The sequence below is a fragment of the Asparagus officinalis genome, chromosome 7 (assembly GCF_001876935.1).
Source record: "Asparagus officinalis chromosome 7, Aspof.V1, whole genome shotgun sequence".
In the NCBI taxonomy this organism is placed as follows: Eukaryota; Viridiplantae; Streptophyta; class Magnoliopsida; order Asparagales; family Asparagaceae; genus Asparagus; species Asparagus officinalis.
This window is the reverse complement of record NC_033800.1, coordinates 86280824-86298664: the sequence shown is the minus strand read 5'-3', so window position 1 is coordinate 86298664 and position 17841 is coordinate 86280824. Positions and strand designations below refer to the sequence as shown.

At 35.5% G+C, this 17841-nt stretch overlaps 1 protein-coding gene across 1 annotated transcript in view; it reads right to left on the bottom strand.

The window, feature by feature from the left end:
* Positions 1–15134, bottom strand: part of LOC109846875 (serine/threonine-protein kinase STY46-like) — a 43245-nt gene extending 28111 nt beyond the window's left edge. Inside the window, exons 1-5 of the mRNA XM_020416113.1 lie at positions 15090–15134; positions 14901–15015; positions 12809–12909; positions 12539–12658; positions 3490–3544 (exon numbers count right to left, since the gene is read on the bottom strand). Of these exons, the coding sequence (XP_020271702.1) occupies positions 3490–3544; positions 12539–12658; positions 12809–12909; positions 14901–15008 (384 nt within the window). The 5' untranslated portion in view covers positions 15009–15015; positions 15090–15134. The remainder of the gene's footprint in view (positions 1–3489; positions 3545–12538; positions 12659–12808; positions 12910–14900; positions 15016–15089) is intronic.

Sequence of the window (17841 nt, the reverse complement as noted above, 5' to 3'; positions counted from 1 at the left end):
GGTCGACCGTAGCGACATGTACGGTCGACCGGCCAAACCCTATAATATGTTTTGGTTTCTGTCGTTGGATCCAGCCGACCGCGATGGTCTCTGTGGTTGACTGCGACGGTTTCCTAAACCTTCCTGGTTCGTTTGGAACTCTGTTTTCCTGTTTGATTTTGGTTTATTTAATTACAAGTTTGTTATCCACATTATAAACTCTATAAAAATGATTGTTTTAGGGTAAACAATCAGAGAAATCAGAGAGGTGAGATCCTAACCAAGAGATTAGGGTTTAGAAAGAATTGGGAGATTGTTCTTGATTCTAGAGAGATTGTGAGAGAGGGATTTGTAATCTATTATTCTCATAATCTAAAGAATGTATTTTCCTTCGTGAAAACTGAATTGTTCTTGTATTTTCTATCATCTTCTTCTCAACCCACTCTTGATAATTCCACGATCAATGGTGCTCGTCCGGCAACTCGTATCAGCCTGTGCATGTATGAGCGTGTATGTGTTATATGGCAAAGTATCACATAATGACCTATTATGTAACTTAACCAAAAGGGTAGCCTAAAATATATTGATGGGTGATTTAGCTCACAATACGTGCTTCCCATCATGATCCTGATGTCCTATAATGCAAAAGATGAAACTATAGAGGTTGAAGATCCATCTTGAATCACGTCGTCTTCAATGCTCTTGTTTTCGGACTTTCTGTACTAGACAAATACGTGCACTTGCCAGCATGTACATACAAATAGATGTTTCAGTAGTAGAAAAATAAGATCACTTGCTAGTGTTTACATATAAATAAATGTATATATACAGGAAATTTTGGGCATAAGTTTGCAATCATTTTGATAAACGAACTACCACAAATCAGATGTGACGGACGGGCATCACACCTCCTCGTGTATTGATAACTTATTTAGCAAAATGAACTATCAATTCACACCAGCAAACCTATAGATAGATACGCACATAACACTTGTAAACTTGTATATATGCATACATGCGTATGGGTGCAAGTATATAGTAAGATAGGGAATCAACCCTTCCAATTTGTCGGTGATAGGTGTCCACATATAAAGATAATACTCTATTGAAGATGATCTATATAATTTGGAGACACTCTCTTCCAATTTGTCAATGATAGATATCATCTACTCTATTGAAGATGATCTATATAATTGGAAAGACCAAAAATCAAATGCAAGTTCTAATTTTTTTTGTTCATGCATCAAGTACAGATGCATAACGTTGTTAACTTTCGCATTCCATTTGTACAAAATATATATTTATACATCTACCCACCTAATACAAGATCACAAGTATATGAATATTTATACATCTATCCACCTAATACAAGATCACAAGTACATGTGTGCACGCATGCGCACAAACAACCACGCCTGTCACACATGCACAATCAGATACAAGCAAACGCCCATGCGTCTGTATACACACACATGCATGTGACAATTATGTGTGAAGATATGTATCTTTTGTTAAACAAAGGAGTTAACTAGTAACCATATTATATAGTACATATTGAAAGACTCTACTCTGCTAACATAATTTGCAGGAGATTTACACAAAAACAATAATGAAATATTAACTCCATCCACACTTTTCTGGAAGTAAGATTTTCTGTGTAGACATTTTTTAAGAATATTAAAGCTCGTAGTGGGTTTCCTTCTAAGCATAGCAGACCGTAAATGTAACAGTTGTTATGTACTTGAAGATATGTCTGCATCAGAATGCAAATTCTTTTCTTCCAGACTTCTCAAACAACAAAACATATTGAACTTTAAACAACACGTGCATGAGATGGAACTATTATATTTGAATTTTAAATATTTTGTTTAGCTCGGATGCTCTATTGTCTGAATGCATAAAGCATCTTATTCAAATATGTTTTCGCAAGTAGTTCATTGGATAAAACGGAAACAGCAATATGACAAGCAAGGTTCACTAGGAAACTCTTCTAAAGTGTCTGGAAGAGTTCAAGATCCATCAAGTACCAAAATGATACTTCGAAGGAAAGTTTACCTCATATGGCCATCCATCAACAACAAAGACATCTAGTGAGTAACCATCATTTGTGGAAAATGCATGTGCTTCTTGGATATTAAGGCCAGCTTCAGCGAGTAAAGATGTCAGCTGGAAACATGGAAATGAACCTTGAACTAAGTATGTTTAGAGAAGATGAGCTCTAGAAAGAAAACGAAAACGAACAACCTTCTAACTGAGAAACAATAGGATTCTAGTTAATGAACTAATGAGGAGCAAACGTCAACTAAATAAATGGGGATGGAGGCAACTAAGAAGAATAAAATAGTGGTTAATTTAACAGAGGCTAAAATACCATATTGACCTAAAAAGTAACACCCCTTTACCACTTCAACATAAAAAGTGGTACTAGCAATACTTTGACCTCGAAAGTGACAAATTGGTGACACACAGGCCTTTCCGTATGCAATTTTTTAAGTGAAATATTAAGAGAATTTTTCATATATACCCCTTAAATCTCCCATATTTTTCGGATTTACCCCCCCCCCCAACTCAAGTTCTAAAATTTGTCATTTCCCCCCCCCCCCAACTCAAGTTCTAAAATTTGTAAAAAGACCCTCTCCCCCTCCCTTTCCTCCAGTTCCTCCCTCCTTCCGACATCTCCTCCCGATCCTCAACCTCCCCTCCTCTCTCCCACCCTCTCTCCCCCATTTCCCATATCCTCACTCTTACCTCCTCCTTCCCTCTTTCTCCAACCCCACCTCTCCTTTAACTTTTTGAACTTCTCTCTAACTTTTAATGATTGGAGGGTGAAGAGGGATTGTCGAAGCAAGGAGGAGAGGGAGTGGGAAAGAGGAAGAGGAGAAGAAGGCAGGGTTTTTAATAGAATGTTTGATGTTGAAGATTGGGAGTGGGCGGAGCGAGGGAGAGGAAGTGGGAGAAAGGAAGATAGGGATTGGGAGGGAGGAGATGGTAGTAAGGATCTTTTTTTTTTAACAAATTTCAGAATTCGGGGGTTTTCTCTGGTAGGGGGTGATCCGAACAATGTAGGAGTTTGAGGGGTCTATATTGTAAATTTTCTTAATATTCCTCTTAAAATTTGCCTCCGGCGATCAATAAGGTCTATGTGTCGAAAATTTGTCACTTTTTAGGTTAAAGTGTCACCGGTGTCAATTTTTAGCCCAAAGTGGTAAATGTGTGTCACTTTTTAGGTTAATATGGTATTTAGCCATTTACATAGGAGCTGACCGATACAAAATTGAGTGGAAAGCGAGATTGATGTAACTGACCAGAAACTTTGGGACAAAGGTTCTATTGCTTTTGTAACGCATACATTTTTCTCTCCAATTCTCTTTTTTAGAAGTGCTTCAGAAAGCACCTCAATTTTGTCCTTTAAGAAATCACGAGCATGATTTCTTATCTATTATTTTCAATTTCCTGTGGAATACTTCAAGTTGACATGTGGTCTGATATACTTAAAATAAGCATGTTTACCTGGCTAAGAAGCTTAGGCTTGTCATCAGTCGAAAAGGTGATTTCATGCATAGGTCTGCACACCAGTTGACACAAAAATTCAATATTTGCAGTAATGCACGAACACTCTCATGAAAGATGCAGAGACTTGAAGAGAAATCAATTTAAACCAATTCTTGCATAGAATAAGCAGGTGCTACAAGTCTCATAAAATAGAACAGTAATAAGTGGGAAAAAAGGAAATGCAGCCAATTTTAGAATAAATTTAGAATGTATTTTCCTACAATATTGCAACTGACTGAGAGTGTTTTCTTGCGTAGCAAAGAGAGTATTTTAAAAGAAAAGAAATTTAGGGAAAAGAAAGCAAAGGAAAAAGACAGGTAACTCAGACCTTAATACCAGCAATCCACTAACTGAATTTCTACCAACAAAATTCTTTTCATCAACAGTCTTGTTTTCTGGCCCTAAGGAACATTATTTACAGAGATTAAGCACAATGCCCTGATTCAATTCAAACCTTGTCTAGAGAGACTGATCAAGTAGTTCCTGATTTCACACATGGCTTCAAAAGAACCAAAGGAACTCAGGTTCTATTAGATGAGAAACATGAGAAGAAGTAAAATAGGAGCAGTATCTGTTGCATTCCAACTAAAAAAATATTTCTTTTAGGTCACTTCTCAAGGATGTCTGCATCTTCTAACCCCTTGTATGCAAAGATAATGGTGAAGTGATCTTATAGTGGGAATCATATAGAATCATTATCAGGCCATGAAGTACTTCAAGGGTACCTCAAACAAACACCAGAACACCTCCTAGTCCTAGCTTGTTACCATGGGCAGTTGGGCTCTTTTCAGATCATATACTTCAGGCTCTTTGCATATTATTTCAGCAGTAGAAAACATTAATTAACAAGATGGAAAATCACCATTTGATGAAGTGTAGACAAGCACACGTAAATGGTAAGGAGAGGAAAATGGACAGTATCATGAAATGACAGACTAGTCAAAAGGACAAAAGAGTACAGTGATAACTGCCAGTAAAAGGAAGTCAATTCAGATCACACAAGGAGAAGGAATGGTGAAGATAATAACTAGGTATTTCACAAAGATAAAAGCATGATAATCAAACAAATACTATATCCAAAGAAAGAGATGACAGGTAGAATAGGATGAGAGATACTACAAAATTATTCCAATATACAGGCCAATTCCAAGTAAAACTCAATCCTTACTCAACTGTTAATGCTAAGAGCAAAATCCCCAACATCAGCCAATAATCGCTTGAGTGGTTATATCTTATATCAAACAAAACCATCATGCTCCTTTCTTTAGAAACAGGTATAAGATCACATTTTAGTTGGGATCTAAAGCAGTAATAAAAATTTCTGCTATTGAGTATAATAAAACAACTCTGATATGCACAGCATGGCAGTTAGATCCAAGTGTAAATATCAGGTATATAATATGTATACCTGCCCTCTCTTTCAGTCAGATGCAAAGACCATAATTACCAACAGGTTTGCATCCTTAATCCTTCAACTCCTTTTATCTTTATTAAGGTCATCTCCTCTGTCAGATTAGAATACCGTCACCTTGAGATGGTCAGAAAAGATTAAAGATGTCACTATCTTCTTCCCTTCACTCGTGCGTTCAAAATCAGCCGCAATATCACTTTTGATATTGAATTTATAAGCTTCTTAATACTCACTTGTCAAAAGCAAGAGTTCAGATAAAGGGAGGATTATACTATGGTTCAAATATGACCTGTTTGTCATCTCAAAAGTTCTTCAAATAAATTACATTACAGGGTATTGGCATTTTCATACTTCAAGTATGTGCTTCGGCCTTATGCTTATTTACGTTTCTTGCCTGATAAATAAGGGTTTTTAGTTTAAACCCATTCTTTTGCATTGATTTATTTTTAAACCCAAACACTCCCAATCATTCATACGCCCAATCTAACTTATTTTTAAATCCCAAACTAAGTGTTAAATCCGTTATAGACTATGGTAAACTGCTATAGTTCAGTCTGATCTGCTATAATATTTGGCAAAATGCTACAATTTTAGTTAAAGAGCTATAATAAAGTGGTAAATCTTGGTTAAAAATACACAAGGATGGATGTTTGACTGTATGAATGATTTTGGAAGTGGGCGGACTCAGAAATGTCCCATGGTACAACTGTACAAGAATCAAGAATGGGTTAAAATTAAAAAACATTTATTAATGTTGTATCAATTTCAATCCGAGGACATATCACTCATTGAACACCTCTAAGCCTCCTACCTTTTTAAAGTTATTTTTGCATGTCGTGTTGCTCCTTAGTTCATCATGTGCCACATCTAGCAGGCTAGTGATGAGGTCAATGTTGTCTTGGACGAGGGTACATAGGATCTTTGGATGAAGAATCATAATGTTTCCTTGTTTGCTGGAGCACAACAAAACATGGAGGATACATGGATTGGGCAGGAAGGTTTTTGATGGCTACTTGCCTAGCCCTTGGAAAACTGGATTCTTAAAACATCATCACTTAGCGCTGTCTTCTTGTTCTTTGTAGTCAGGGCGCATTCTTAGGAATCCTTCGAATTTCATATTTAGCAATATGGGTCAAAGATATTGCTAGAAGCTTGTAGCATTGATCTTTTATATTGATATTTAACTTAGGTAGGACCCTTCTAATGTTTTGAAACTATTAACAAGTTGACTCAATCTTTTGTTGGAGTTATAACTTGGTTGGAACTCTATTTTTATTTGAGTTGTAGTATAATATTTTAGTTTTAACTACCTTTATATGTAGATACACATATATAACCATAATATATAAATGCAATTATGCATGTATGCATATATCTGTGTGAGTGTACACGTATATATACACCCCCACACAATAGCAGCTCTCGTGGTTTTCTCCTTTTTTGGCTATGACTGCAGTTGAACAGTCATTAGAGCTGTCCAAAAAGCCAGCGGCCTAGACCTATCCTAGAATCCAGCTCAGTTCAGGCCCGTCCAGTACCAGGCCCGGATCTGGGAAAAGCCCAGAAAAAGGGCCTGGTTGAGTTCCAAACCTAAGACTAGGTGCCTCCGCTGGAGCCCGATCAGGGACAATGTGTTTTTTGGGCAATTTAGCTAGTTAATTGTAGTTATTAACAATGTTTCAAAGAATGATTAATCCAACCTTAGCTTAGTTGGTTCAGTAGATTGTAGTTGGTCATAGGTAGTTCTTTAGGTCACTAGTTCAAATCTACCAGGTCAAAAAAAATTATTTTTAGTTATCCGTAAAAAACTTTTAATCAGAAATCATTGTAATTTCATGTTAAGGCTTTGACATATTGAGTATATTATTAAAAAAATTCTAAAAGCTTAGATCTTCGATGACATAATTGTTGTTCAATAGTATGATGAATGTTTTGCTTGAGATTATGTTGAAATCATGGAGGAGAATGCAAATTAGTGGGACATAATACTTTGATTAAATAGAAGTTATTTTGAAACTAAACTTTTGGATCTTATTAAATACATTCACCCAGCGCTTTATACTTTAAAAAATATGTCATTAAACCATTATTATTGAAATATCAAAAATTCTAAGTGATTTTTCTGATTTTTTTACAAAAAATTACATATTTTTGCAAAAAAAGAATAAAAAAAGTCAGGCCGGCCAATGCCCCACCCGCAATCACCCGGACACGGACCTGGCTTGATACATCCAGCGTGGATCCTGGCAGTAGGGCTGAGCATGCTTCGGTCTAAAGCGAAAAAACCGACCGAACCGACCCGAAATAAGCGGTTTTATGAGTAGGGTGGTTCGGGTCAGGTTGAAAACTTTTCAACCCGACCCGAACCGAACCAACCAAATATATACCGCAATTCTCAAAACCCTACCCATTTAGTCGTTAACCCGACCCGTCCCCAACCCCTAAGAGTCAAAACTCAACCCTAGGTCCCTAACCTCATTTCCTCTCTCGGTCCCAGCCGTGAGTCGTAGCCCGCCGCTCCTCATTTCCTCTCTCTCGCTCTAGTCTCTATCCGCCTCTCTCACCCTCTCTCACTCTCCTCAGCCGCCAGTGCTCTGCAGTCTTCATGGATCTATCTCCGGCTCTCAGGATCTATCTCTAGCACCCGCACCCACACCAGTCGTCGTTGTCGTCGCCGTCGCCGAGTTATAACATCTCAGTGATCTATTTTGCTCTTCTTCAAGCTTCCTTCTCATTCAATGTTGACATACTTTGATTTGATTATCTCATAGACGGATTTTTTTTCATGTGGATTTTATTCTTTTGCTCATGATCTATTATTCCGCAGTCTTCAAGCTTTTAGTTTTCTTGTCATGTGGATTTTTTTAAATTTTATTTTCATTTTTAGTTCAGGATCTAGTGTCGTGTCAGGGACCAAATTGTCAGGATTCAGGAACCAATGCTTTGTTAGTTCAATGTTAGTTCAATTGTCAGGATTCAGGAACCAAATGAGATTATTAAACTCTTCCATGCTTTGTTAGTTCAATTGATGTTAGTTCAATGTTAGTTCAATCCATGCTTTGTTAGTTCTGAACTCTTCCATGTTAGTTCTGATTCTTCTGAACTCTAACATGTTAGTTCTAAACTCTCCCACTGTCAATTGAGCCAAGGATTCGGAAATGAGCAATTAGATCAATCAAGTATCCAAGCTTCTGTTTATATCTAGATTTTCAAGTATTATAGCTTTGTTAATTTATCATGTATCTTTTTTTCATTGCTCTGGAGAAATCAAATTTATTTGCTTTTGAATAAGATCTGAAGAGGATCATGTTACTGATAATGCCTATAGTTTTGGTGTTTGCTTTCAGTGTTTGATATTGATCTGTGTTTTTGTTGTTGTGTCCATAACTCACTTTTGTTCTTCAATTTGAATGATTATAATGCTTACATACATGTTTACAATAGTTTGATTTATGCATATTAGTGTGCTAAAAAGTTGAAACCCCTAATTTAGTTGAATTATTAAAATAATCTACAAGCTTCTCAAAAGGAGAATCCTAATGTAAATATAAGCCAAGTTGATTCTAATCAATCTACACAAGTCTCTCAGACTTTGACTAAAAGGAAAGCAGTAAAAGGAAGATCGGAGGTATGGGATCATTTTACTAAGTTTAAAGACAAAAATGGTGACCCAAAAGAAAAATACAAGTATTGTGAAAAAATGTATTTTGCATATTGTAAAAAAAATGGTACTACAGCACTTCGCAATCACATGGAGTCTTGCAAAAAGCATCCACATAATGTCGACACTCGACAGAAGTAATTAAATTTACAGGCAAATCGTGATTCACAAAGTGAATCTAGTACGAAAATGAGAACCCTTGGTAGTTGGAGTTATGATGAAGGAGCCATAAGAAAAGTCCTCAGTTATTTTATCATTTTAGATGAGCTTCTATTCAAGTTAGTAGAGGGTTTAGGGTTTAAAAATTTCATGTCAACCGCTTGCCTTAGATTTCATATTCCTTCTCGTTGGACAATCCAAAGAGATTGCTATGAGATTTACCTTGAAGAAAAAAATGTTGGACAATCCAAAGAGATTGCTATGAGATTTACCTTGAAGAAAAAAATTTTGAAGAATTTATTGAAAGCTACATGTCAGAGGGTGTGTCTAACTGAGATTTACCTTGAAGAAAAAAATTTTGAAGAATTTATTGAAAGCTACATGTCAGAGGGTGTGTCTAATAACCGATACTTGGACTTTCATTCAAAATATTAATTATATGTGTTTAACGGCACACTGGATTGACAATGATTGGAAATTGAACAAAAGAATAATAAACGTTTGTCCTATTTCAAGTCATAAAGGAGATGATCTTGGGAAGGTGGTCGAGAAGTGTTTACTAGATTGGGAAATTGAGAATGTTTTCCCAATCACGGTTGATAATGCTAGTTCAAATGATACCATGATTACATACTTAAAAAAGAGGTTCAACAATTGGGGAGGCACAATGTTGGGTAGGAAATATCTTCATATGAGATGCATTGCTCATATTATTAATCTTATTGTTAGTGATAGACTCAAAGGTTTGGGGGATTCCGTTGCCCGTGTTTGTTCGGCGGTGAGATATGTGAGGCAATCTCCATATAGATTAGCTAACTTCAAAACTTGTATTGAACTAGAAAAAAATAAATTTGGTTCATCTTTATGTTTGGATGTATGCACTAGATGGAATTCCACTTTTTTGATGTCGAACATTGCTCAAAAATATGAAAAAGCTTTTGAAAGATATGGTGAGGAGGATCCCTTCTTTAGATTTAAACTAAGTAATGGAAATGGAGCTCATGGAATGCTATTGGAGGATGATTGGGTTAATGTGAGAATGTTATGTATTTTGCTTGAAAAATTTTACAAGCTAACAGTACTTGTTGCATGTTCCTCGTATGTGACAAGTAATTTTTTTCTTCAAGAAATTGGTAATGTTGCTTGTGACTTGCAAACATAGAGATTGTATGATGATGCATCATATGCTAGAATTGCTAATAGAATGACAGATAAATATGAGAAGTATTGGGGAAGTTGGGAGAAGACGAACATGTTGATTTATATTATGACGCTTCTAGATCCACGAAATAAAGAAGATTTTGTGATTTTTATTCTTGACCTTACAAACGATGAGAAAGAAAGTGTTGATAAGTTAAAATTCATCAAAGATGCCGCATTTGCATTATTCAATGACTACAAAATTAAATATGGAACTAAAATAAATGCAAGTGAGCAATCAATTGGTGCTTCATCTAATAATATTGACAGTGATGTTAATCAAATAACCGATGTAAGAAGTCAGTTCAAAAGGTTGAAAGTCGCAAAAGGAAGCATTGAAGCAAAAGCAGATTTGGAAAAATTTCTAAGCGAGGATGTTGAAGCCGATCAAAGTAACTTTGATATTTTAGCTTATTGGAAAGTTAATAGTGCAAGGTTCCCAATTCTCTCCCGGATGGTTCGTGATGTATTGGCTATTCTAATCTCTACAGTTGCTTCTGAGTCTGTATTTAGTACAGGTGGCTGAGTACTTGATCCATTTAGGAGCTCATTGACTCTGAGAATGGTACAAAGCCTAGTATGCACGTCCGATTGGCTTCGAAACTTGTTGGCTACGCCGGGTTCAAGCAAAATTTGTTTTGAAGATTTGGATACTCTTGAGAAGTTAGACATAGGTATTTACTATTTATGTTTTTGTATGTTAAATGATTTGATTTTTTATTAACTTTTTATTTGTTTATCTTTCAGATTTGGGCAAGCTTTCAATTGAACCGACAATCACGGATTTGTAACAGCTTTCATGGAAGAACACAGGTAATAATGGTTTCTATTTGGGTAAGCTAATGTTTTGTTTTTAGACTGGAAAGGATATGTTACCTTGAACAGCAACACAAGAACTCATTCATTTGCTTTTTTTGTATATTACAGGGCGACGATGAGGAATAGGATGGCAACTGGTTATTAATTCAATGAATGTCAAGTTATTCTGATGTTGTTTCTAGTAGTCCAGTAACATTTCATAAGAAAACGAATGCTTATTAATTCAATGAGACCTAGTAGGCTAGTACAGATGATGCTTTGTGTTAATTGAAACTTGATCTGTTTATTATCATCTAAAATGATTTAGTATGCGCTTAGACTTGTAAATTGTATCTAGCTTGTCCAAGTTGTGCCTCTGTGGTGTGAATTTATTCAAGCATTGGTTAAGTGACTTCAAAGTTCAATCCATGAGATCCCTCTGTTGTGCTCTGCATATGTTTGCACCTCTAAATTTATTTACCTTCCATGATCTTTTATAATGCTGAATTTGCACCTCTAAATTAATGAAGTTAGAACCGAACAAACCGAACCAAACCGAAACGCACCGAACCGACTTGCAACGATTCAGTTCGGTTTTGAACCTGGCTGCGCTAATAGTCATAAACAGCCTAGACACAAAAACTTACTTAAGGTCTCTAAATAGATAGTGTTTGATATCAACATTAGGCTAAAGCTTTAAGTTAGGACGAAACCGTCAAATAACATGGTAGGAGCCCCTCGATTCCAACTATAACTGGGTGCAAATTAAAAAGAAAAAGAAAAAGAGACTGGTCTATGAAGCATGCTAAAGGTGCTTCACTTGCTTCATAAGTATATCCCTCAACCTGCATTGAAAAGTTGGGAAGTGTTGGTGATGTCATAAGGATTTGATAAGATGGCTGAGCTACGAGCCATATCAAACCCGTGACTATAATACCCAGACTAGTGGAACAAAAAAGATGGATCATCGAAGATGTTGGCAATGCAGAGTATGCAGTCAAGAAATAATTGATGAGAAAGATGCTATCCAATAATTCATTGTGTAAGCGTCTTCACACATTTTAAATAGTAGTCGTGAGAATAGCAATAGCCAGTTTACAATTCATGTCAATGATAACCACATTAAAGTTGTTAAAAGGTCAAATAGATAATTAAAAAAAAGATATCACTATGTGTTGTTATGTAAAAGATAAAGTTTTAGTACAGTCTCTAGTTGATTCAATGGAAGAAAGAATCAAAAACATGTCATCAAAGTAATGGATGACATAGAAAATGTGACAAGTGTGTTTCTATATTATAGTCGTCCAATATATTAAATCAATTCCTTTCAGTCTTTAAGTAGAAAATTTTGCCCCTTCAGTAGCAGAAGAATATAAAGAAAAGGAAAAAAAGGAAACAGATAAACAAACTTAACAAGCGAAGATTCTTCTTCATAAGAGGAAATTTTCATTTTAACTAACACTCCCCCTCGAAGAGACAGAAGTATAGAAGAGATTGAAGAACTCGGGAAAAAAACCAGTTTTGAAGCATCGACTTCTGAAAACTTATTCTTCATTATGAAAGGTGGATTATTTTAAGATAGAATATTTTTTTTCTTACATGATAAAAATGAGAAAATCTAAATTAAATATATGGTACCTTACTTGTAATGTAAATGCATGCTTAGACACAAGTCGCACAATTTTTATCTATCACTTTTACCATCATCATTAAACATGCAGAACAAAACAGTAAGCCATTGTTCTAACACGAAAAAAAAAACAAAGAACTAAAACAACCTGCTGAAGTGTTGGAAGGCCTCCGCAGCACTGTTTCCATCTTGAACGTGTTGCTTGCTTGCTTCGAGGACAAAGGTCTCAAGATTTTGCGATGAACCAAAGGCAGGAGGGGGGTGAATGCTGACAAAAGTTCAAAAAAATAAATAAATAAATGTCTCAAGAAATTTAAGCTAATAAGTAATTATGAACAAAAGCAAACTGGAAAGCAAAATTGAAGAGAGAAATTCAGATATGTAAACAACAAACTCGAAAGAAAAGTAGTATCAAAACCTTTGTTTATTAAGGAAATAATTTGAAGAACAATGATCATCGCCATCACCATGTGTGCTGCCAAAAGAACCACCATGATTTCCATCATACAATGGGGGTACCTAGAAACAGCTCCACCATGAAATTAACTTAAGGGTTAGAAATATGCCATGCTTCTAGAAGTATGTGCAAGTATCATGGAAACAAATTTAGTTAGTCAAAAAAGGTCCAGCAGTGAAATTGATCAGTTTAAGAGATTGTTTGAAGGAAAGTGATAGGGTCAAGACATTTTAATAGTTTTTCCAAAAAATTAACCGACAGAAATTAAATGTCACATAAAGATTGTCAATACGATGTCTATAAAAATATAATAGCTATGACACTGCATACAGTAAAATAGACCTTTAAACAATAATATGTGCATAATTTAGAACAATGTCAAAATCAGGCTTTCGTAAATGTGGCTCGGGAGAAAAATGTAGCGCGTTGGCGTGGGGTCTCCCGTCTGTAGCATTCTTTAGAAGTCTCAATAAAATATTAAAAGAAGCACTTCAACTCATATCCACAAGACAACACGCAGCGCTCAACATATATATTTCTTTTGATTTCAAAACTAGTACCTTGTATAAGAGTGCGACAAGTCCTAAAACAGCAGTACCATAGAAAGAAAAGAGGTTTTCATTGTAGTATCATCTATAAACTTATTATAAATGGAACCATCATGGGCTTGTTTAGTACTTTGCCATTGTAATGATGCTGACTTCAGCATGGTACTTGAAATCAAACGTACACCAGAAAATAGTTGACCAATTTTTCAAAAAACTTTACCTCTATGAACAAAGTATCATGAAATACCATAAGCATAGTGTAACATCATGTTTTGAAGAAACTACTAGCTACTCTACACAGATCGAAAACCTTTCACATTATGTGCTACAACCAAGGTAAGGAGGAGAGAAAACTAAAATAAAAAAAGGTTGACACTATTAGGATTAAACGTATTTAAACCCTGAATAAGAATACAAAAACCAAAACGATATTATCCTTGAACCTACAATGAACATTAAGATGCCAAGTACAACAAGTCAACTATACCATAGCATAGGCACATAAAATAGAAACCAAAGAACTGAGTCTGCATTCCTAAATAGGAATATTCCTATAAATTTTAACTTGCAAACATGACTAGGGGGAACTAAAGAAACTCCGAGCCAGTTAAATGCCCAGATTAGTTTATCAATAAAAGCATAATACTTTTTCATCAGAGTAATAAGCTATTACGTTTTCAAGTGCAAGGAAAGCATCCCTCTCAATTGAATAAAAGAATATCATTCCACATACGCTAAAACTACTAAAGCGTACATGCAAAAAAAACCATCATAAATTCGTCTAAAAGTACAACAATAATGTATAACCACAATTCTCAGATCAATCTATTCTATCACTGTATACTAAACAGGTGTCACTGGTTGCAGGAGCAACAAGTGGTAATAGGTTGTCTTCATTGTTATCATTACTATCATTATTACTACTATTATTATTAATGTTATTATACTACTATTATTAGGGTTACTTGCATTTTAACACCCCAAAGTTTCACCCTTTTTAAAACTCAACACCATGAAGTTCTATTTTGACAATTTGATACCCCAAGGTGACGTTAATTTGACAATTTGACGCAAATCCCTAGCTTTGTTTCTCACTTTCCCCAAACAGAGAAAAACTCAAATTTTGTGATTAAAAAAATTGTATCTCATTCACTTTTCTATGCCGAGATTTCAATGTCAATATTTTTTCACACTTTAGGGTACCAAATTGTCAAAAATCGAACTTTCAGGTGTCAAAGTTAGAAAAGATTGAACTTTAGGGTATTAAAGTGCAATCAACCTTTACTAGTAGTTCGAAAACAGTATATGTTTTGTATACTATTAAAGCTATCATTAGAGTCTACCTCGATCAAAAAATTTATCAACTGCCTCGTTAATACAATTGTTCCATTAATATTTCACTTCACCTTCTCTCCCACCCAACCAAAGCCTCTTTCTCGAGTTCCACTGCACTGCCCGGCTAACAAACCAGCTAGATATCAAAGAAAATGCCTTTCTTTTCTCACCTGAACCAAGCGGACGGCAAAGGCAGGCCTATTTGCGGGATCACGCACCAGCTCCAGCAATCTCTTGTGCGTGAGCACGTCCTCCGCTCTCTCCACGTTCACATCCATCGCATATCTAAACAATCAAGAACAATCAACCAATGGAAAAAATCCTCGGAAAAACCTCGAGATCAAGAGGCCGGCACTAACCTCGCGGGAAGGCGATTGAAGTGTGCCCAGAGGTCGTCGTCGAATGACGGCTTGAAGTGGGCCCAAAGGTCGTCGTCATGACGACGGTTGTGCCTTTGGCAAGCCAGAGTCTGTGAGGCGGCGGAGGACCTCGTTGAAGACGTTGAGCTTGTGGCGGTGCTACTGCTGCTGATGGCTGACGTTGTTGTTCGAGAGGAGGGAGGAAGAGTCGACCGCTTTGCTGCTGCAACTGTCGGTGGAGTCCTCGATTGCCATTGACGACGGAAGATCTCGACCTTGATCTTTAGATTGAGAATGAAGGGGTTCTCTTTCTAGGGTTTTTATTTTAAGGGAAAGGGATTTCACGTGGGAGGGGATCAAATCGAATCGAAAAGAGGAAAGTGAGGGAAGCGGAGAAACAGAAGCGCATGGGGGAGGAAAGGAGGCGGAGGGGAGAGAATGCGTCGGAGCGAGAGGGGGGACTGTTCATATATTAATTTTATTCTCTGCGATGTTGATCCTCGTCATATCATATCATATAATCAAGGGCTTTTCCCATATTAATCCCCTACATTTTATATTTTGAAGTCGGTTCCCAAAATCTTTACGGGTTTTTCAGATTAGTCCCTCTGGCCAGCAGTGCACGTTCCATCTTCTCTAACATTTTTAAGGTGCGATATCAGTTCTATATTTATTCATCGAAACCTTTCTCGATCTGGGTATTGATTTTTAAAAAATGAACTCCCATTTTTCAAAGGTTGATTGAACTGGGAAATGAGAGAGGGGGGAGGAGAGAGAGGGAAATTAAATTGAAGTTGGTGAGAGGATTCGTTTCATAAAGATAACTTAGTAATTTCTCATCCCAGGTTAATCACTAATTAATTTATCATGGTTAGACAATTGGATGGTAAACATAATAGAGGAACTAATTTTAAAAATAATTAGTGCCCGTTTGGTATTGCTTTTCCTAGACTGTTTCTGATTTTCTTTAAGAAGCAGCTAATTATGGTGTTTGGCTAAAAAAAATTGCGTACTTAATAAAACTGCTTCTGCTTTCAAGGGGTTTGTTTCTTAAAATAATGTGAGAATACTTTTTAAAGTAGTTTTTTGCTTATTGTAGTTTTTATACTACAGACAACTTTTAGCTTTTGACAGTATTACCTTATGTGTTCTAAAATTATATGTATTGTGCTAGCTAAAATTATGTCAATTTTGGTCATTTTCACTAATAGTGATCTTTAAGAAAAGTTTACAAAGAGATCTGCTTTTGAAAGTAGCTTATAATATATTATTACCAGATAGCTATTTCAGCAGCTTATATAAGTTGTTCTCGTAAACTGCTTATAACAGCAACTTATCATAAACTCCACCAATACCATCTCTTAAATGTTTGGGACTGTTTCCAAAATATGAAAATTTTGATAACTAATTTTGAGAATCTGTAAAAATACTTCTCCAATTTTTTATTTTTAATTTGACTAAAATATTCCCAGAAGAGGGCAGAGTGGTGGCACCGATCATCGGAGAGACTGTGTCGATCATATCTCACAAAAGTTTGTATTATATTTTATGTGTTATATTTATTTTTTCCTATTTATATATATGCGCATTTTTACAATATATTTTATTAATAAATTTAAATTTATTTATTTTTCTTATGGTCACTTTCATATGGACTATACATCAATATTTATAAACAAAAAAGTTTGTGTTGTATTTTATGTGCGGATTTTGTAATTTGTGACATTAAATAATTATAAACATTTTTGAGCCATTTATGGTTAATACAAAAAAGCTTTAATATATTTTCAGTAGATTAGTTAAGAATTCGTTGAACTATGATTTTTTTTAATTCTAAATAATTAGTGCAAGGTATTCAAATCCTATAATGTGAGTAGTTTTTTAATCCTCTTCATCTTCCCTGGTGATATAATCTAGCAGTCCTAGATCGATGGAAGGTCGGTTTCTATAAGCTCGAAATTGGGAAAATAGAGTTCAAGGAGTTGATCAGATGAGAAGATAGCGAGGAGTTTATCAAGGATTAGATACTGGGAAGAGGAAGTTAAGATCTATTTCAAGAGGGCATTAGAAAATTTTTGAGGCATTCCCTTTTATGGTGTTTGTCGCTAGAAATTTGAAGCATAAAGAAAATTTTTAGTATCTTTTCAGATGGACATTGTGCATGTGAATTAGCATAAGATTGCTTAAACTTTGATCAACTTTTTGAATAAAAGTCTTATTAGAATTTAGCTCGCGTTGTATAAATGCAATTTTAAGACATATTTTGCACTTAAATTTTAGTGTTTGTTAAATTTTTAAAGAAAATTTGCACTTATACGTAACAACCCAGTTGTAACAAAGAAATGAACTAAAAAATAGCCAAGATATTTGATCACATGCGCAACACACGCGCATGTGTGTATTCGTACATGTAGATATACAAGCATATATACATACATCTGCACATAGATATATATATACATATATCTATACACGTGTATGTGTATATACACACGCGCGCGCGCGCGCGCGCGCGCGCACACACATATATATATATATATATATATATATATATATATATATATACGCAACACACGCGCATGTGTGTATTCGTACATGTAGATATACAAGCATATATACATACATCTGCACATAGATATATATATACATATATCTATACACGTGTATGTGTATATACACACGCGCGCGCGCGCGCGCGCGCGCGCACACACATATATATATATATATATATATATATATATATATATATATA